Source organism: Vulpes vulpes, chromosome 8, assembly GCF_048418805.1.
Source record: "Vulpes vulpes isolate BD-2025 chromosome 8, VulVul3, whole genome shotgun sequence".
NCBI lineage: Eukaryota > Metazoa > Chordata > Mammalia > Carnivora > Canidae > Vulpes > Vulpes vulpes.
In genome coordinates, this window is record NC_132787.1 from 82,247,983 (window position 1) to 82,269,449 (window position 21,467).

General features: G+C 42.3%; 1 protein-coding gene across 10 annotated transcripts in view; it reads left to right on the forward strand.

The window, feature by feature from the left end:
- Positions 1–5,951: 5,951 nt before the first annotated feature.
- Positions 5,952–21,467, forward strand: part of EIF2AK2 (eukaryotic translation initiation factor 2 alpha kinase 2) — a 37,882-nt gene continuing 22,366 nt past the window's right edge. For 2 of the 10 annotated variants that reach the window (XR_012003171.1, XM_072767298.1), the window contains exons 1-9: positions 6,128–6,215; positions 11,795–11,926; positions 12,312–12,432; positions 14,283–14,434; positions 16,121–16,247; positions 16,740–16,813; positions 16,980–17,058; positions 18,869–18,903; positions 20,134–20,196. Coding sequence is in view for 6 of the 10 variants with exons in the window: in XM_072767298.1 (XP_072623399.1) it covers positions 11,808–11,926; positions 12,312–12,432; positions 14,283–14,434; positions 16,121–16,247; positions 16,740–16,813; positions 16,980–17,058; positions 18,869–18,903; positions 20,134–20,196 (770 nt within the window). In the remaining 4 variants the exon portion in view is untranslated. Of the gene's footprint in view, positions 6,226–6,572; positions 7,174–11,794; positions 11,927–12,311; positions 12,433–14,282; positions 14,435–16,120; positions 16,248–16,739; positions 16,814–16,979; positions 17,059–18,868; positions 18,904–20,133; positions 20,197–21,467 lie in introns of those variants that run through there. The other 8 variants (XR_012003172.1, XM_026018989.2, XM_072767300.1 and 5 more) reach the window with 8 other exon arrangements.

Below are 21,467 nucleotides of genomic sequence, written 5' to 3' on the forward strand. Positions count from 1 at the left end.
ACCACGGAGCCCCAGGTAGTCATGTAGAATTTACAAGAGAAGCTAGAGCATGTTTTGGGAAAAACATCTTAATCCTTAATCTTCATACTATAGCTGGTTACAGTTAAGAATAGAATGGTTCATAGAAAAGTTACATAAAATTTCATTGAGAAAGACTGAAGGGTTACTATTTCTGGTAGTATGGTGGATTACATATACTGAAAACTCTTCCCTCAGAACACCAAGAAAATTTGGATAAAAATTCTTAAAAATACTTTTAGTTGATGGGGAGCCTCGGTGGTATAATCAGTTAAGTGGCTAACTCTTGGTTTTGGTTTGGGTCATGATCCCATGGGTCGTGAGATCAAGCTGTGACAACAGGCTCCACAATCAGCAGGAAGTCTACTTGAGATTCTCTCTCTCCTTCCTTTGCCATTCCCCCAACCCCCCCCCCTTTCTCTCTCTCTCTCTCTCCCTCTCCAAAACAAATAAATAAATCTTAAAAAAAAAAAACCAATTCATTTCTATTTAAGCACTTAAGGACACAGTGTAGTTTTTGCTCAACATCACATTTCCAGTACAGAGCTACACATAGTAAGCACTCAATAAATCTATATTGAATAAAGGGGATTCCTTTTTTTGACAAGAGGTTGTTTTTAGAATATTAGATCAATTATGATGCTTTTGATGTAATAAACATAATATTAAACACAAATTGGTTAGCAGGAGAAAGAAGAGGAGGGGAGGATTCTTTTAACGGACTGGTCTAGGCTGTGTCTGGTTCAGGTGCGGCTTGATCCAGAGCTCAAACAAGGACCCGATTCTTAATCTCCACTTCTCAGCTCTACTCTCTCATGTAGGCTCCATTTCAAGAGAGGTTTCTCCTTGTGCAGTATTGGGAGACAGAAACCACTGTATGTTAAGCATAAGGATTTAGTAGGAAATGAATGCGTGCATATATGTTGGAAGGGCTGGCAGGATGGAAACCAGGAGACTTCCACTATATCTGCTATCCAGAGTTCAGGACTCTGTCACTGCCACTGTTTCCACCACTGCTGCCGCCACATATGCCCTATGCCCTTGGAGAATTGACAAGGGAACTTGAGTCCAGCTCCTGTATGCACCACTGAGCACAGGAGCTTGCTTATCAGCTCGTTCTGTCACAGGACAACCTTTTCTTCCCTTCTGTCTTCCAAACCTTGTGCCATTGTTCATCAGTCATTGGCAGAACCCAAATTATGTCCAGAATTTTAACTCCACAGACATCTGGAAAATGTGATTTTAACCTTTCATACATTATAATCCAGGGATTAGGAAGACATAGAAGGGAGTGAGAATGGAAGCTAAATAAAAATATTATCTAGTGCAGTCCACTGCTTTGGCTAATAATCTTTCAAGCAAACAACAGAACTGTGTTCCCACCTAATGCTGCCATCCCCTCCTTCAAAGGAAAAAATGCTTATCCTATCCCCTAATCTCTACACCCATTGCTATGTGATCTTTCTTCCTCTTCTCTCTTAGTTACAAATTCCACCTTAATACACTCTAACCTAGGGGCATCTGGGTGACTCAGGTCATGATCCTGTGGTCCTGGGATCAAGTCCCGCTTTGGGCTCCCCACAGAGAGCCTGATTCTCCCTCTGCCTATGCCTCTATCTCTCTGTGTCTTTCATGAATAAATAAATAAAATCTTTTTTATTTATTTATTTATTTATTTATTTATTTATTTATTTATTTATGATAGTCACAGAGAGAGAGAGAGAGAGAGGCAGAGACACAGGCAGAGGGAGAAGCAGGCTCCATGCACCGGGAGCCTGATGTGGGATTCGATCCCGGGTCTCCAGGATCGTGCCCTGGGCCAAAGGCAAGCGCCAAACCACTGCGCCACCCAGGGATCCCCAAATAAATAAAATCTTAAAAAAAAAAAAAAAGACACTCTATTTTTTTAAAAGATTTATTTATTTATTTATTATTTATTTATTTATTTATTTATTTATTTATTTATTTATTTATGATAGACATAGAGAGAGAGAGAGAGGCAGAGACACAGGAGGAGGGAGAAGCAGGCTCCATGCCGGGAGCCTAACGTGGGACTCGATCCTGGGACTCCAGGATCGTGCCCTGGGCCAAAGGCAGGTGCTAAACCACTGAGCCACCCAGGGATCCCCAAAAAAGACACTCTAACCTAAAGACAGTCATGAAAAATTAAATTAACCACCGCCAGCAAATCTCCTATAAAGGGACAGAAGGAAGCAATCAAAAGTACTTCACTAATACCTACAAAAACAAAGCAAGGAAGAAAAATGTATATCTTCTGTGGTCCTTTATTCTGAAACAGGTCATGAGACCATAGTATCAATCAGCCCAGCCAGTTTGGTAACCCCTGTATTTCCTTGCTGGCCTGATGTTGTCATGAATCTGCAATATCCAGATGTAGTTTCAAATTCCTATTTGAGGAATTATGTGTCCCCTAGTGGAAACAGCCCAATGTTATAGGAACAGGAAGCACTATTTTGCAAGTGCATAATTAGGTTTATTATTTTATTTTTTAAAAGATTTTAGGGACACCTGGATGGCTTAGCAGTTCAGCATCTGCCTTTGGCTCAGGGCGTGATCCCGGGTCCGGGGATCGAGTCCCGCATCGGGCTCCCTGTAAGGAGCCGCTCCTCCTTCTGTCTAAGTCTCTGCGTCTCTCTGTGTGTCTCTCATGAAAAAAAAATTTTTTTTAATTAAAAAAAGATTTCTATATATTTATTTGAGAGAGAGAGCATGCACACCCATGCACATGCACAAGGAGCAAAGGGAGAGGGAGAAGCAGACTCCCCACTGAGCAGGGAGACCAATGTTGGCTAACCCTAGGACACTGAGATCATGACCCGAGTGAGCCAAAGGCAGACACCTAGCTGCCAATTAAGCCACCCAGGCGCCCCAAACTAAGTAGGTTTAATTGTGGGACGCAACCCTCTCTTAATTTTACTGTTTCCTGAGTTCATGTATCTTGGCGATGGACAAAACAGCAATTTGGTTTAGCACATACACTGCCCATGAAGGGTAGTACACTCAGCTTGCTAAGTATTGTCTCCTACTTGGGGCTGCACCTGAGTCCTCATTACTCCATCTTATTGTCCGATACGGCCAGCTGCTTGGGGTAATGGGGTTCATAATAAAATCACTGAATCCTACATCAGTCACTTCTTTTTCTGTAAAATGGGTTTAGTAAGGGATATTATGATGGTGAGCAAGGTATTCAGAATGTCCACCAATGATGATGCTGGCAGAAGAATTGCAGAAAGGAAAAGCAAATCCATATCTGCAATAAATGTTTACCCCCACACCTCAGGGGGCAAATCCCTGCCCACTCCATGAAGGAAGAGTTCCACAAATAACTGTCTGCCATAAGGTAGTTGTTTGGTGTCTGTTAGCATGTGGTACTCTACCCTGGGGCCCAGAGTTGGCCCCTGATGTGAGAATGTTGGCTGCTTAGCAGATCAGTCTTGATGAGAATTTCGTGTTGATGAACTCACACATATCATATGTTCCTACTGCCATAGTTTCCTCACTCCCTGAACAAGCATCAGGGTGGCTGGGGAAAAGACTGATGTCTACACAAGTCTTCCTGCCCTGCCCCCTTCTCAAAAGCCTCCTCAGAAGTGGATGCCTTTGGTAAACATTCACAATATGCTCATAAGCTGTCTAACTGGCTTACCCACATTGTTTTCCTCAGACCACCTTATCACCAATTCTCTGATCTTGTTCCTTCCAAACTTCTCAAAATCTGGCTAACCTGCTAGACTCTGGTTCTGTCCAAGACACTGGCTTTCTGTCTTTCCACGTGACAACTGGAAGACAGTTGTCTTTCCAGTGACAATGTACTGCTCAAAGTTGTGTTCACGGGGAGGATTTCCTTTCTCTCAGTATCCTTTAGGGCCACCTCCCAGAGGGGCTATGGTAACCCACTTCTGGTTAATGCCAGTGTACTGTGTTTCAGGCTTTTTCTTTCTCAGTCATCTGATCTCAGGAAACTCCCCACAAGCTCAGACATGTAGGTTGACAGAGCAGGGGTAACTATCCTGAGGGTCTTAGATACCTGCCATCATCCTCACTGAAATCAGGGAGCTGCTCCAATGGTAGCATCTCCCATCAACATTCCATATGTACTGTGATCAGCCATTACAGAGCTTTTCAAGGATGTGGATGCTCCCCACTCCAATGTGGTCCTTTGGATCTTCTTGGGAGGCATGGTTAGGGAACAAAGGAACAGGTTACATATCATCAATCTACTCCAATATCCTGAGTCCCTAAGTATTTCTGATTTATCTGTATTAGTGGCATCACAGTTTCACTGAGCCCAGATTGCAGTAAACCAATTGAACAAGCTGATAGAGCCATTTCCAGCTGCTGAAGCCAGAACACGGAGTGCATAATCTAAACTATGTTCATTTTCTAGTGCCACCTTTAGAATACTTTCCATGCATATTTCCTGGATTTCCGCTAATAAAAATTAGTGAAATCTTGCAAATCTTTTGTTGTGTAAACTATCTCCCCTGGATCAAATCTTACCCGTATCCTCTTGGGGCATGTTAGCATCTGATTCTAGGTCTAGGCATGTGGAGAATCAGCACCTCCTTGTAAGGTGGTTACCTCATAATCTTCCAACCAGGCTATACCAGTCTTATCAAACTAGAATGGAAGGACTGTGGAGACTCAGCAGAATTTGGGAGGGTACTGATACTTGGATCCACTCAAATCCACCCAAATCCCAGGACCTTGTTCTTTCCCAATCAATGGCCTCAAAGTTCATAGAAGCAGCCTGGGGAGGCAATAAATTAAATTTGTATTGCACAAGTTGGCTACATGCAGCATCAGACTGCACCGAATGTATGCAACATTAGCCCTGACACTAAAGAACTGCAAGGCTCTTCTGGGCATTTTTAAAGCTTGTATCCTCTGACCATGCTTGAGCTTGTCCTTTTCTTTCTTAAACTGTCTTGGGCAGTTCAGGCGCCTCAAAAACTCAGAAATCCTGTCACTGCTACTACTGTTGCTGCTGTCACAGCCACCACACACTGACAAAACTGGCAAATAGTCTGATGAAAATTCCCACCATTGTTGGAGCTTTTTGTCATCTGGAATTTCCACAGAAAGATGGATTTTTCTCCCATCTACCTTTCAAATCGTTGCATGAGTACTTCACATTTGTGGGATTTAAGTCATGCCCAGGACATGAGCTATAAAGAAAATAGAGCGTTCAACCACTGATAACCATTGAATTGAAATTCCAGGGGGATGTAGAAGAGAAGTGGGGAGGGGCTCCTAGAGCCAATGCCAAATATTGAATGTACGTCTGAGTTCCATCTAGGGACCACCTCACTCCCTCACTCCAGCTAAGATGCTGAGGGTACAGATTTCTGGTTCTAATCCCTGCTCTCCTGCTTAATGACTGTGTCACTTCTCTGTGCCTCAGACCTCAGTTTCCTCATCTGTTAAATAGGTATAGTAAAAGCACCTACTTGTCAATATTGGTTTAAGTCCTCCGCACTCCTCGAGCATCATATCCATTTCTTACAAATCCAGGACTATTAGTGGGGTCTGGTAGTAAAACTCCAGGAGTTCCCACAGGGAGCAGATGGTTCTCCTAATTGCTGGACTGGCCGGTGCTTAGAACTAGGAGTGCTGGCCGGGACCTGCGGAATGGATGGATGGATGGGTGGGTGGGTGGGTGGCTGGAAAATGGCTAAAGGAAGGCTATGTCCCCAGGTGTCTTCATCCCCAGTCTTGTAAAGATGAGGAGGCAGCAGAGTGGTGACCTTGAGTTGCATCCTGGCCGCTTAACCAGCAGCAGGCCTCTGGGCGAGTTAATTCACCCAGTTTCTCGTGAAACGGAGCTGATGACACCCACCCGGCAGGCTGCGGGCGGTGCTCCGAGGCCCCGCGCGGACCCTGCCCGCCCTGGGGGTGCGGAGACCCGCGGGAGCCGGTGCGGGAGGCGGGGGCGCCGCGCGCGGGTCCTTGCGCGGGTCCTTGCGCGCCTCGCCGCTGCACGTGGGGCCGGCGCGCGGGTTCGCGGCCCCGGAGGGAGGCTCCCAGCGCGGGTGCGGGAGAGGCCGGTGGCCGGAGGGAAGGCGGAGCCCGCGGGGAAACCGAAACTGAGAGCGAGCGAGCGGCCCGGACCCTGCAGGCGGCGGCGGCGGCGGCGGCGGTGGCGGTGGCGGCGCGGGGAGAGCGGGTGAGCGCGGGTGAGCGCGGGTGAGCGCGGCGAGCGGGGCTGCGGGCGCGGGGCGGGGGCGCGGGGCTGCGGCGCGGGGGGCGGGGGCGAGCCTCGGGCCGGGACGCGGACGCGGGGAGAGGCCCCGAGCCCTGGCCCGACCCCGGCCCCGCCGCCGCCGAGGTGCGGGGCCCTTGGCGGAGCTCGGGAACCGATCGCGTGGCGCGCTGCGCACCGAAAACCATTTCTTTTTTCTTTTCCCGCGAAGAATTTCTGTAAGAGCAAATGACGCATTTCCCAGGCCAGGGTGGCGGGGTGGCGGGGGATCCAGTGGAAAACAGAGAAGTTGTGGAATGGACAGCACAGGGCGGTAGGAGGCCTGGATTTCCCGTGGCGGCTCCCAGGCCCTGGCCAAGATCCTGCCGTCCCCGCGGCTGCGGAGGCTTCCCAGGCGCGGCCTTGGCCCCCCGCCCCCCTGCAGCGCGGCACCACCCTGCGCCCCACGTCCTCTCTCCACACTGCAGCTGCCGAGGGGTCAAGTCAGAACAGGAAGGTGCCAGGAGCTCACCATCTCATCAGAAATCCGCCATCGGGCGCCTGGGTGGCGCGGTGAAGCCACGGACTGGCGATTTGTGCTGGGGCTCAGGTGATGGTGCGCAGCCCCAGCTGTCGGGGAGCCCGCGCGAGAGACCCTCTCTCCCTCTTCCCCTACCCCTTGAGCGCGCTCTCTCTCTCCAATCAATCAATCTTAAAATTTTTTTTTGGTAAATGTCGAATACAAGGCCCTTTGCTCTCTCCCCTGGGACCAGACAGGTCTCATCGCTCTTCTTGGGTTACAGCCAAGGACATGCCTGCCCCTGAGCCTTTGCACGCCCATTTCTTCTTCCTGGAAAGCTCTTCCCCCAGGTGCCTGCATGGGTCATTCTTTTGCTTTACCCTGTAGGTCTTGCAATGCCATTTCATTACAACAGCCTTCCCTGAACAGCCAGGTATGTAAAAGAAACCCCGCCCTTCCCTGACTGTCCCTTACTCTGCTTCAGTTTTCAGCATAGTAGTTATCAGCCCCATGACTTTTTTTTATGGACTTGTCTGTGTTCCTCCACTAGTAAGTTCACAAGAGCAGGGTTTTGTCCCCTGGAACCATCCCAGCACCTAGTCATAATAAGTTCTCATGAAATAATCTGTTTAATGAATGGTAATTCATAAATTCTCTTTTGAATTACAGAATAATGAGACTTCCTATTCCCTGTGATTTCTTTAGTACTCAAAATGTCTCCCAAAGGAGAGCAGAAAGATAAACTCTGCTGCCACTTAGGAGCTTAGAATTTGGGGCCGATTATGCTCTTCTTCGATTTGCTTCATTGAATCTGAAGAATCCCTAACACCAGACCTGCCGTTTATTCATTTAACTAATCAGATACTAGTTGAATGACTGTTGTATGCCAAGCATTGTGCAAGCCGTGGAGGGGGCCTGGGTCCACAGAAAACTCAGAATCTGGCAGGACAGAGGTACAGTCAACGTAAGATGACTAAGATGGGTTCATGAGTAAAATGGATACATAACACTCGTTAGTGGTTTTCGGTGGAGATTTCTTTTAGGAAAACGATAATAGAGAATTAAAACAAGATTTACTGACAATAGTTGAAAAGAAGCCTGCTGTTTCTTTTTTCCAGACTTGAAAAACATGCACTTTTACAAACATGTTAATTCAGCACTTTCTTAGTTTGCATACATATTTCACTTAAATTTCAAACCGGCTCGTCATCCTGATGATCAGCAGTTACTTAACATTAAAAGTACTTAGGACTTAGCATTTATAGAACTTCAGGTTATAATTGCTAAGGGCTCTTCTATACCTGCTGTTCTGATATCTGTGATTCCCTCCCAATCTGATGTATGGTCTCATGGTTGTGACCAAAGTAAATGACACTGGTTCCTAAAAATAATCGTTCATCTACAGATCCTTATCAAAAACCCTTGGGCCATGCATATTATAGTATTCTTAGAGTTTTGGAGTTTAGAAAGGAAAGGCAGCATAAATCTTGTCTGTTATAGAGTGCTCTCAGCAGTTTGGGGGGCAGCACTCTATAATAAAACAATTTCTGTAGTGAGGTGTGTAAGTGGACGACCAAGTTTCATAAAGACTATAGATAGCTTGTGTCAGCTCAGGTCTAGACAAGGGGCTGTAAACCTATCAAAAACCAAACAAAAACAAAATAAACCTCAGTTTTTAGTGCTTTTTGGATTTTGGAATTGCAGACCAGGAGCACCATTTATTGAGGGTTAATGGTGTGGGGGACTCTGCTGGATGCTTTTCATCTGATTTATTCCTCACAACAGTATCTAAATAGGGGTTTTTTAATTCCTGTCTTCAGGTCACAAATGAAAGGTTCAGAGAGGGTGTGGCCCAGATCAGTGTGGCCTCTAAAACTTGACTGTCTCCACAACACTAAGCAGTAATGTGACAGCTTTGCCTTTGCGCAGACTCTAGGTACTTCCAGCGCTGTGCTTCCAGCTACCACCATTGCTCCCCTGAACCTCAGCAGCAGCAGCCTCTGCTTGGTTTCCTTGCTTCTTGTGGTCTGCTCCCCTGTCCACACCGGTCCCTAACGCCATACCTTATTCTTTACATAGTATCAGAGTAATAATTTAGAACAGAAATCCAGGGGTGCCTCGGTGGCTCAGTCTGTTAAGCGTCTGCCTTCATCTCAGGTCATGATCCCAGCGTCCTGGGATGGAGCCCTACATCGGGTTCCCTGCTCAGCGGGGAGCCTGCTTCTCCCTCCACTCTGCACCCTCACTTGTGTTCTCTCGAGCATTTGCTCTCTCAAATAAATAAAAATCTTAAAACAACAACAACAAAAAACAACAAAAAAACCCCCATTAGGGCAGCCCCGGTGGCGCAGCGGTTTGGCGCCGCCTGCAGCTTGGGGTATGATCATGGAGACCCGGGATCGAGTCCTGCATCGGGCTCCCTGTGTGGAGCCTGCTTCTCCCTCTGCCTGTGTCTCTGCCTCTCTCTCTGTGTGTCTATGAATTAAAAAAAAAAAAAACAAAAAGCATTAATCCAATCACATTCCCTCTCTACTTAGAGAATGTCCAGTAACTTCCTATTGCAATTGGAATACCATCCACCAGTTGCGACCATGACCTATAAGATCTATACGCACTGACCTCTCTGACTCACTTCCTGCTCTTTTCCCCCTCACTCACTATGCAGCAGTCCCCTTGATCCCTTGATGCTTTTGTTCTCCCTTCAAAGGCCATGGTGGTTCCTGAGTTACTTTCCCCCCATATCTTGATATAATGGACTCATCATTCAGTCTTCATTTAAAATTGCCTCCTATGAAAGGTCTTTCCTGACCACTGTATCTAAAAACCACCTCCCTCATATCTCTGCCTCTACCTACCAACTCACCTTCTATGCCACACCCCTGTTTAATTTCACAATAGCACTTCTGGCCATCTTATCATATTATCCACTCCCATTATCTGCTTCTGTGCATGGCCATTTCCTGTCTTCCCTCAGGTCAGGTGTTCATTTGTCTTGTCCACATCTGTATACTCATTGTCAGAATGGTGCCTGGCACTCGATGAGCGTTTATTGAATAAATGAAGAAGGGATCCCCAGAAAATAGCAGATGAAGAAAAGGGAGAAGATGAGGGGGTTTCAAGTAGAGTATTTAGTTTTAACAGGTCATCCTTTCATTTTCCTAAACGCTATCCAAGTGTTGGACGTTTACTACTTGTCACTGGGTATTGGTGATACAAAGATGAATAGGACGTGGAACCTGCTTCCCAAAGAGCTCACTGACTGGGCTGTTATGAGGGCTGAGCCAGGTGGAGTGGCAGGCCCTTGGAGGAGTACTGGCTGCCCCTCCAACATCAAAGAAGACTTGTCAGCCTCACAGATGAGTAGGAGTTGCCTGGTGGACAGAAGGTGTAGATACTGCATTCAGAGCAAAGCGAAAAGCATGTGACAAGTAATGCAGATGGAGGAAGGTCTGCCGATATTTTGGTATTCATTCATTGATTATTGAGCCCTATAATAACAGCCTGGCCCCCTCCCTCTTGTAGCTCATGGTCTCTTTTGGAAGATAGTCATTTATATAAGCAATTGCAGTAAAGGGAATAAGAGCTGTGATGGAGTGCCAAACAAGGACTTCTAGGGTCTCTGGGAAGGGACCTCTGAGCTGTGATCTCTAGGAAATGGAAGTTGACCAGGTGGAGGCAGTGGAAGGAGTGGAGTCAAGGAGGCAGCCTATTGAACAGAAACAGAGTCATGAAATAGTCAGGGGTAGAGGTATTAATGATGGTGATAACCATCATTGTGTAGGTGAAATTTAAACCCATAAGTCTAGAGGTGATCACCAGGGGAGTGAGTGTTAGTAGAGCAGAGAGGAGATCTATAGATATCCTTTTTTTAAATTTTTTTTTAATTTTTTTATTTATTTATGATAGTCACAGAGAGAGAGAGAGAGGCAGAGACACAGGCGGAGGGAGAAGCAGGCTCCATGCACCGGGAGCCTGATGTGGGATTCGATCCCGGGTCTCCAGGATCGCGCCCTGGGCCAAAGGCAGGCGCCAAACCGCTGCGCCACCCAGGGATCCCTTCTATAGATATCCTATTCTGTAAATTGTCTTTTCATTTTCTCCACAGTGTCCTATGTAACACAGATGTGTTTTTACTTTTGTTAAAGCCCAATCTATCTGTTTTCTTTTGCTGCTTGTGCTTTTGCTGTCATTGCAAAGATTCCATTGCCAAATCCAAGATTATGAAGATTACCTTTATTTTTTCTTCTAAGAGTTTTATAGTTTTGGCTCCTATATTTAGATTCTATATTTTTTTAGATTTTCATTATGACTTAAATCACTGCTACTCTCTTGGTCTAATAGACCCATAAATTGGGGTCATTATTTATCCAGGTAAAAGTGACTAATGCATATTTTAAAGGGAAGATTTTTGAGATTTCATTGGGGCATCTATTTCTATATAGTGAAATCTTCGATCATTTAATAGACTTCACTTTATATGTATACTCTCAACCTTTTTTTTCTCATCATGAAGAATTCTGATTCTACTCGTGTAGGCTTTTTACTTTCTCACGCAGGTGGAGATACCTGTACCTGACACTCACTGGCAGCAAAGAGCAGAGTGGAAGTAAAAGACCCCTTTCCTTTTTTTGACCAGTTGAGTTTTGGAAATAGAAAGTTTTGGAGAAATTAGCTTGGTGTGCAGTTCATGAGAGAAAAAGATTTTGTAAGAAGTTTTCTCTGGTTTTATGTGGGGCTGAAATGAGTCTTATAAAGAAAATTCTTGAGACGCTTGGGTGGCTCAGCAGTTGAGCGCCTGCCCTCGGCCCAGGGTGTGATCCTGGAGTCGGGGATCGAGTCCCGCATCGGGCTCCCTGCATGGAGCCTGCTTCTCTCTCTCTGCCTGTGTCTCTGCCTCTCTCTCTCTCTCTCTTCTCTGTGTCTCTCATGAATAAATAAGTAATTTTTTTAAAAAAGAAAATTCTTCTTATCCTTTTTTGTCTCCTGCACTGAATTGGGAAAATCAGATTAAATATATTCTGTGTCACTTTTTTCAAACATCTCTTCTGTTCTAGGTTACTAGAGGAAATGGCCAATCAGCGTCCACCAAGTTTTTTTATTGAAGAACTTAATATATTCTGTCAGAAGCACAAAAAGGTACTTAAGTATAATGAACTGTCTAAGGAAGGACCTGCACATAACTTAAGGTAAATTTCTACTTTCTAAAGACTTTTTTAAAGCATTCTCAATACCCATTGTGGGTCTCAACCTGACAACCCTGAAATCAAGAATTGCATGCTCTACTGACTGAGCTAGCCAGGCACCCCAAATTGCTGTTTTTTTTTTTTTAAAGGTATAGCTGTATAAAATATGAACTGGAAGAATGGCAACTCTGGCATGATTTTGAAGTACATAATTAGCTTTAGAGCAAAGATGATGTGCTATTTGGCTGAGTGAGGGTGACTGCTTAAATTCTATATTGAACAGGTTAAAACCTTCAAGGTAGTTATGGGAGACAGTGTGATTGGAATACTTGTCTGTAGATAATGCAGGAATTTTATAACATTTTATGAATATTGCCTTTGTAATCAGATTTACATTCCAAGCTATCATAGATGACAGAAAATATCCAGAAGCCGAAGGTAAATCAAAGAAGGAGGCCAAAAATACTGCAGCCAAATTAGCTCTTGAAATACTTCATAAAGAAAACAAGGTGAGTAAATGCCCTTTCTAACTTTACTTTGCAAGAAAACACACACAGAATAAAGCTATTCACAAGTACTTTTACATTCAGAAGTTGGGTCTTTTTCCTCCATCTCCTTTTCTGTAGAGCCTAGAGTCAGAGGTATATCTAGGAAGTAGTGGGCAAAGCCTGAAAATTACCTCCTTAGAATGCCAGCACTAAAGACAGCCTATGAAGTTGAATGCATAGGAAAGGAAACAGTGAGAAATGAGTTGACAGGTTCTGGCAGGAGTCTCCCACCTGATTGAGGACAAAGAACAAAGAGATGGAAGGACCTTGCGGAGAATGACCGATCAGCAGGACAGGTGATGGAGAATCAACACCTGTGGAACTGGTATCCTGGAAGCCGGGAAGAGAGTAAAGATTACAGAAAAAGCCATTTTTTTTTTTAAGATTTTATTCATGAGAGACACACAAAGAGAGGCAGAGACATAGGCAGAGGGAGAAGCAGGCTCTCTGCAGGTAGCCTGATGTGATACACAATCCCAGGACCTCGGGATCATGCCCTGAGCCAAAGACAGACGCTCAACCACTGAGTCACCCAGGTGTCCCAGAAGAAGCTATCTGAAGAGATTAGTGTTGAAAGTGTTTCTGAAGTAAAGGATGACCTGGAAGCAGGTTAAAATAACTCAACAGGGTAGCCAGGGTAGCTCAGCAGTTTAGTGCCTGCCTTTGGCCCAGGGCTTAATCCTGGAGTCCCGGGATCAAGTCCCATATCGGGCTCCCTGGAATGGGCCTGCTTCTCCCTCTATGTCTCTGCCTCTCTCTGTGTGTGTCTCTCATGAATAAATAAATAAATAAAATCTTTAAAAAAAAAACAACAACTCAAAAGATAAAGAAAACTACAGAGCCACCTAGAACATGGATCATTGGGAAAGTCCTGAGCTCTAGGGATGATGAAAAAAATCCTATAAGCATCGAGGCAGAAAGAGGAAATTTTTTAAAATGAAAAAATTGCTGTCCACAGCCACATTAAAAACCATCGGGTAGCAGAAACCAGCTGTAAAATGAGAAAATAAATCATTTACATGTGGGACAAAAGAGGATCATTTATCAGATATTGATAATTTTGAAAAAACTGACTTTCAAAGTACTTTCCTGAAAAATCTTACTCCATGATATCACCCTTGTAACCCAAATTGGGAAAAGTAAATCAAGTGAGATTGCAAACTTGTGAATTGTTCATGAGCCAGAAAATCAAACCAAGAAGTTAGAAAAAGAACAATAGAATACCTTTCCCCGAAAAAGCGGACGAAAATAATAAGGCCAAACATGAATGTAAAATAAAACAAAGAAATAATAAAGAAGGTTGATAAAACCAAAAGTTACTTCTTTGACAAGATTAATAAAAGTAAAAAACTTTGGACAAGCTTTTGTCAGATTAGGAATAAATAAGGTACAGATAACAATGGAAGGAATGGGGCTATTATACTCCTCTTACCCAATGAGGTGTGATCCAGGATATAACTTTCCTTCAATATTGGTTACCTTGTTTTTTGAGATTTACAAAAGGTAAGTGAACTAGACAGTATTACAGTATTTTGCATGGATTAACCAGAAAGTTGACCATATTGTTTCTCTGTAGGAAACTATAAAAGGAAAATGGGTAGTTCCTTTCCTATTGTTAACATTTCTTCTTGTGGATTTTTTGTGCTAGAAAAAGATACATGCTAGACTTTTACTCAAGGTAGTAGACTAGGGCAATACGTAAAATCTAAGTTGTTTTTTGAATATTCATTTAGTAATTTTATTAGAGGAAATAAAATGGTTAAATCTTTGTTTTCATCTGTATTAAATATGTTTCTTATTTTCTTTTATAGGCGGTTAGTTCTTTATCACTGCCAACGACAGATACTTCAGAAGGATTAGAAGGCGTTGGGAATTACATAGGCCGTATGAATAGGCTTGCCCAGAAGGAACAACTATCTGTAAATTATGAACAATGGGAATTGAAGGATTGTGGGCCAGAAAGGTGAGATGTAGTTCAGCTTTTCCTTCTGTTTCATTGTATCTAAGCAATAGAAGGGGCTTGTTGTCATGTCTAATTTTTCAGAAATATTTGTCTTGCCTTTTTGTACCTTCTGCACAGAAGGTTTTATAGGATTTATACATAGTTGGACATCTTTGTAATTCAAATATGGAAATGCTTAACTACTGAATACTTGGGGCCCATATACCATAATGGATCAAATCTGAGGGATCCTTTATTTCTGAGGTATATCTGGTGGCTTAGTCTGCAAGAGACCTAGGAGAGAATGGGGTGCCCCTGCTGGAGGGGGTTGTGGAGATTTCTCCCTCCCCGAGGTCACAGTGGGAGTGTGATGATGACTGTACCACATGTGTAGGTAACATGACTCTCTTCGCCATAATCAGATTAGAGAGCTGTTTGTCTAGGTGTTTGTCCTTCAAATTTGGTTAAATGGTATCACTCTCTAGACAAATACCAGGTATTAAAGGAAGTGAGTTTTAGCCATAGGCTTAAGCTCTGAAACCTGAAGCAGATTGTTTCTTGGCTATAGCCAACCTGTTAAAGGAGAGAGAGAGAAAAAGTCTAAACAGCAAATAGTCCAAATAACCACTTCAGGATACTGTCCTCTGAATTGACTCAGTTACGTACTTTTTAATTCTGATGGCTTGTAGGCCAGAACCAGGACAAGGAGAGTAGAAGAGTATTCATTGGCATGAAATAGTCAAAAGTGAATTGTGTGAGTCTATTTCAACAAAGTAGGAGGCCATTTTATTTTATTTTATTTTATTTTATTTTATTTTATTTTATTTTCTGTAGCTCACCTGTTTGGTTCCTTTAGATTAAGCATTCTAACAGTTACCTAAGAAGAGAGAGGAAGTCTACTTAGGGGTGCCTGGGAGAGTAAGAGCCATAGAAACCACCTAGTCATTCCCTCTAATTCTGCCTTCAGGGCCCAGCAGGGAAGACTCACCCTGGCTGGGTGTATTTGCCCTCAACTGCAAATAATACTGGAATAATTTTTGAAAAAAATAAATAGTAACTCCTTGATACCATGTCCATTCCTTTCCCACCTTAAATATAGTTCTCATATAATTGTCCAGGTATCATTGCCTAATCACAAATGTTCTTACATCTCATATGAGGAGGATGTGGACTTCAACACAGGGGTTTTGCACTGTAGAGATTTTCTTAGGTTTGGGGGCACATTGCCAGGGGGCAGAAAATGTGAAGTTAGAACAAAATCTATGATTTGCCAGTTCCCTACAAAACATTGCAACCTTATTGTTTCTCCTATAGAAGCCCCAGCTTTCTTAGGCTTTTTCTTTCAATTGGAGCATCTCTGAAAAATTCACCAGTTCTCTCTCTTCCTTCTCTACCTCCATATCTTTTGACCTTTGAGGAGTGTTTAAAAATCTCCACTGAGTTCCTTTTTCACCAGATCTTTCAGTGAAGCAACAAAGAGAAGTTGCCTGAAAAATGCAAGCTGAGACATCAACCAATCTTGGTTATTCTAGCAAATTGGTCAGACATCTTATCGAAGATTTATATTATACAAGATACAAACTGTAAATCTACCTATTAAATTCATGTTCTATTAAGATCTTTGTTAATATATGTTTATTTCCAAATTTTAAGTTAGATATACTGTTTTTTGGTATTTGGGTAAATGTTCTCTATCATTTCTCCTAGATTTCATTGCAGATGCAAAATTGGACAGAAAGAATATGATATTGGTAAAGGTGCTACTAAACAAGAGGCAAAACATTTGGCTGCTAAATTTGCATATGAACAGATACAGTCAGAGCAAACCTTAATGGTATGTACTGCCTTTGGATTTAACTTTTAAATTTTAAAATTCTTTTTGAAGTCTGTTTGAGGTAAGGCTGTCTTTAGATGATGCCAAAATAGCCAATCACATAGCAAAAGGATTCCTCCATTCTGTGTTTCACCAATGAGCCACGAATCATGGGGCCATGAGACCTCAGAGAGCAAAGTTCTATTGGCAACTAAGGGTTGTTGTTGTTTTTTTTCCTTTAAGATTGTAGTTACTTATTTGAGAGAGAGAGAGAATGAACAGAGGGGGAGCAGCAGAGGAAGAGGGAGAAGCAGGCTCACCCTAGGACTTCAAGACCATGATCTGAGCCAAAGGCAGATGCTTAACCAACAGAGCCACCTAGTGACCCTAGTGTTGTTTTTAAAATCTAGATCAAGCATCCATAAATAAATGTGGTAGTTAGCACACAGAGAGTGAGCCAGTATGGAGAAGTAATGGAATTGCTCTTAAAACTCTTAAGGGGTACTCTTTCAGAATGCTGATTCAAATGGTTCTTGGACTACTTCACCTAGTGACTCCAGGAACAACACTTTGATGAGAAGCCTACGGTAAGTGTGGACAAACAACTGTGATATTTAACAAATTCAGATTGCTACCTGAAAGAGTACATTTTTACAAAAATGTTCAATATTTAAGAATAATTTAGAGAAAGAAATTCTGATCAACAAAAATAGGCAGAATTCATAAACTAATAATTATTTCCTTTTATTCTAGTGCTTCAAAATCACCACTTGAAAATAATTTCTCACCAAATTGTAACAGGGACAATGTAGACAACTCTCCATCTTCTCTGGTATAGTAATAGCCTTTTGCTTCCTGATAATCTTTTTTGTTGTTGTTGTGTTTCCTCATTTAAAAATTGCCTCCAGTACTCAACCATAATTTTTCTACTTTTCAAGAGATTTCTTTTTTTTTTTTTAAAGATTTATTTATTTATTTATTCATGAGAGGGAGAGAGAGAAGCAGAGACTCCATGCAGGGAGCCGGTTGTGGGACTCGATCCCGGGTCTCCAGGATCACGCCCTGGGCCGAAGGCTGAGTCACCCAGGGATCCCCCAGTTTTTCTACTTTTATCTCATGTACTCTTATTTCATATTAATACGTGGCAGCATTTTGGCTTTCTCCTTTCATTATGAACCCCTGTTACTCACATGCAAAATTCTTCTACTGTTAAAAAAAAAAATTCTTCTACTGTTCATTCTCATCTTCCTCTCCCTGCTCCCCTTCATGTTGTCATATATTCCTATGATCTTGCTTATCTTCTACCAATTGGACAGTGCTTAAAATGTCCATCAATACAGTATGCTCCTGTTTAAAAAAAATCAGAACCAAACTTAAAAGTCAGATAATTTTTGTGCTGATGGTTAATTAGTGTTACACAAGTGCCGTATTTATAATGAACTGTACACAAATCAATAAGAAAAAGAAAAGCAACTCAGAAAAATGTACAAAAGATATGAACAGTTCAGGGAAGAGATACTCAAATAGGCAACAAAAATATGAAAGGATGCTTTACTGCCTAGTAATAGGGAAAGTAAAAAAAAAAAAACAGGTACCTTTTAAACCCATTACTGTGGCAAAATTGGAGTCTGGCAATAAATACTAAGCGATGACACAGCTGTGTTCAATTATAACTACTCCATGCTAGTGGAAATGTTAAGTTGGTACAACTATTGCAGGGAACAATTTGGCAACATGTAATGAAAAAAAAAATGGAGGATGTGCATGCCATGTCTTCAAGCAGTTACATTTCTGGAGTTGTTTACTAGAGAACCACTCATATGTATGTACAGAGAAGTATATATAAGCATGTTCTTGCAACATCATTTGTAACAGGAAGAGATTTAAGAAACATTTTCCGTTTATAGAATAGCTAAGTTAATATAGTGTAGTCATCACACAAAACAGGCTGGTAGGTGGTAGAAGGTCAAAAAATCTTAGTTTGATGTTCCCCGCTCTGTGTCAACATATTCAAATTGGTAAAACTACAAAACTACAAAACCTACCAGAATTAAAATAAATATGAATAAAGAATAGCTATGTGAAATTAATTTTTGAGCTATATCGAAGACTCCTTTTTGCTAAATATTAAAATTAAATTATTTGTGCTAAAAATGAAAATATCATTGCCATCCTTTCTTTCTTTCTTTCTTTCTTTCTTTCTTCTTTTTTTTTTTTTTTGCATTGCCATATTTAACTGGTGACCAGATCAGAAACATTTGGGGAATTATTTTAGGCAAGATCCCTGAGCTCTCCATCTGTGTCTTTAGCACTGTGGAGGACAGTGATGTGCATCTTCTCGTTGAGACCCACTGGCCCAGGGGGTCACCAGGAAGGCCATGAAATCAGTGCTTCTTCTGAACTTGCCCTGTGATTGCTTTTTTGTCCTTCCTGCCTTATCTGTCTGATTGTTCCAACAGATGAGAACATTGATCTAGTCAAGTAAGCTAAGAAGCAGGGCTCGATGAGAGTACACAAGTTGATGAGGCTGTTAATCTAATGGACAAAAAAAAAAAAATCACAGAATCATCTAGAAGTACAGGAGGAAGAAGAGCAAGATCATTGACTTAATCATCTGAAACTTTCATTTCCTTTTGTTACAGAGCAATGCCAGATACAGTGAAAAGAAGGTGAAAAGGTGGGTATCATGATGCAGTGCACGTATTTTGAAATGAAGTTTTATTTCAGACTTCATTTGTTAACTTTATTTATTAAGTCTTCAGTATTTGTAGAGTACTATATACCTTTCTTTGAAATTTCAGAAGTAGAAAGTATGGTTAAGAATGACAAAAAGCTTGAGATCTACAAACAAATGGTTTTAAATACGTAGAGAAATCTTTGAATGTATGTATCCCCTGCACCTTAGATCAAAGTCCTGTGGGGTATCGCTAGAGACGCTGGTTATGGGCATTATTTTGGGCAAGGTTGATAGACATGAACTTGGTGAGGCACTTTCCAGAGAAGTGCATTATTTTGCAGATAGGAGTAGAGATGGCATAATGACTTGGGTAAGAAAAGAAAAATATCAAATGTTATATAAATGTTAGTGGGTTGGTTTCTTGAACTGAAGAGAAAAGAAAGGCATAACTATGAGTCATCAATGAGGGCAAGATGGCCATAGAAGCCATTAGGAGCCACCAATATGTTCTGAACAGTGGGAGATGTGTCAAGGAAACATCCTGATGTGGGTATTTGGGTGGAGAGAAGAGAGGTAAATGTGTATGATGATCTACCTGTTGGCCATGGTTATCATGGCAGTGATGAGGGATGAGGAGAATTTGCAAGACGGACTGTATGGGAAGAGAGGACAGGATTTGAGGGAATAGAATTCCATAAACTAGGTGAAGAAGAGGCAAAGGAGAAAGGATTTGAGGATTGGTCCTCATGAATGAGACACAGACAGAAACCATGGCACTGTTGGTGTGAAGGAAGTCCAAGACTAGAGAGTTTTGGGGGAAGATTGCAGTTTGAATGTATGTTTAATTTTAAGTGAGGTTTGAACTTCCCATAGCAGGAGGCTCACCACCAGTCAGGAATAAAGTACAAAGGGAAAATGACCAGAATAATGGTGTAAGGAGATATATTTCCTTTGGTTTTGAGTCTGTAGAGATGAAAGGAGAGGCTGGTGGCACACCAACAATGAATATTGGCAAAAAAAAAAAAAAGAAAAAAAGGAATCAGAAAAGGAATGAAACATTATTAGTGGACAGAGGAGAACTATAAGTATATTTTATAAAGGAAAAGGTTAACACTTTCTATCTAGTAATTCTATTAGTTGACTCAAAGTATAAGAAAAACTAGCACATGACATAAAGTTATATTTTATTTCAGTTTTACTTGAGTTTTGTATTCTTCTCTTACATTTTAGGACTTTAGCACCTACCTTTAGCTCTCCTATGACCAAAGAACACAAGTACACAGTGGAAGGCAGGTAAGAGGGGAACCTATAAAAAAGAATCTGTTTAAAGATATATTTGCTCATTCGATAAAAGTGTCTGTGGGGACTCATATATCAGCCAGGTTAAATTATATTTCTCCCCAAACAGTTTAATTTTTTTTAGTAGTCAGACCCACAAAAGATCAGTGTCTTTTGGAGAAGTCACATTTAGAGGAATCCAAATGGAATGTGGTAAATGCAGATCTATGTGTTACTTAATGTGAATTTTTCTGACATTCATGGAAGTTTTTAATATTGAAGGTAAATATTTTTGTAAACCAGCAATTAAAAAAAAAAAAGACTCCTGCAGGAATCCAAGTAGATCCAGTTGAGTCTGTTTTCCATGTTTCAGCTCCATTCCAGATTTCATTTTGAAAAGAGGTTCCTCTTGTGGTAGATTATGTGTTTGGGTTTGAGCCTGTTTGCAACAGGAGGACATTGAATACAAGTTTAAAAACACAATAAAGAATCAATAAAAGCATTTAATAAGTGCCACATACCTGGCACTGTGATGGGCATTGGATTTATAGCAGGAACAAATAGAAACAGCTTCCGCCCTCAGAGTTTTATGGGGATGATAATTACATGAAAAATATGTAATTACAATCTACGGTCAGAGGTCTGAAGGAAAAGCAACAGTGTGGTAAGAAATGGAAATAGAACCCTTGGATTTAGTACAGGGGTGAGGCAGGACTTTCTCTGGGGTCACCCATGTGGGAGCACCTGGAGGATGAGTTAGCAAAGGGAGGTGGGGTATATAGCTTTGAAAGAGCAGAGCATGTGGGAAAGTGAAGGTAAAAAAGGTATGTGAATGTTCAAGGGGCAGAAGCTTGGGTGCCTGAGGTGCAGTGAGCAAGAGCATGGTGCCATGAGGTGATCTGGGGATGGAAGCACAAGACCCTTTGTAGGCCATCTAAGGACTTCCTGGGGCTTGCTGAGTGCAAAAGGAGGCTATTGGAGAGTCTGGAATAGAGAGACATGATCAGAATTTTTCACACTGCTTGCTGTGTGGCTCATGGATTGGAGCAAAGGAAGGAGAGGAAGTGTCCAAGTCAGCAGAGTTCTGGAGGAAGCTTGGATTAGTGTGAAGATGCTGGAGATGGGGAAAAGTGGACACACACAACAGTGATGGAAGTAGAATTGGCAGGGCTTAATGATGGAGTGTGGGGAAGGAGGGAGAGGGGACAGCCAAGTAGTTACAAAGGTAGGTAGGCTCAGAGAACATGGTCATGTCTCTTATGAAAACTTGGTGGTAGCTAATATGG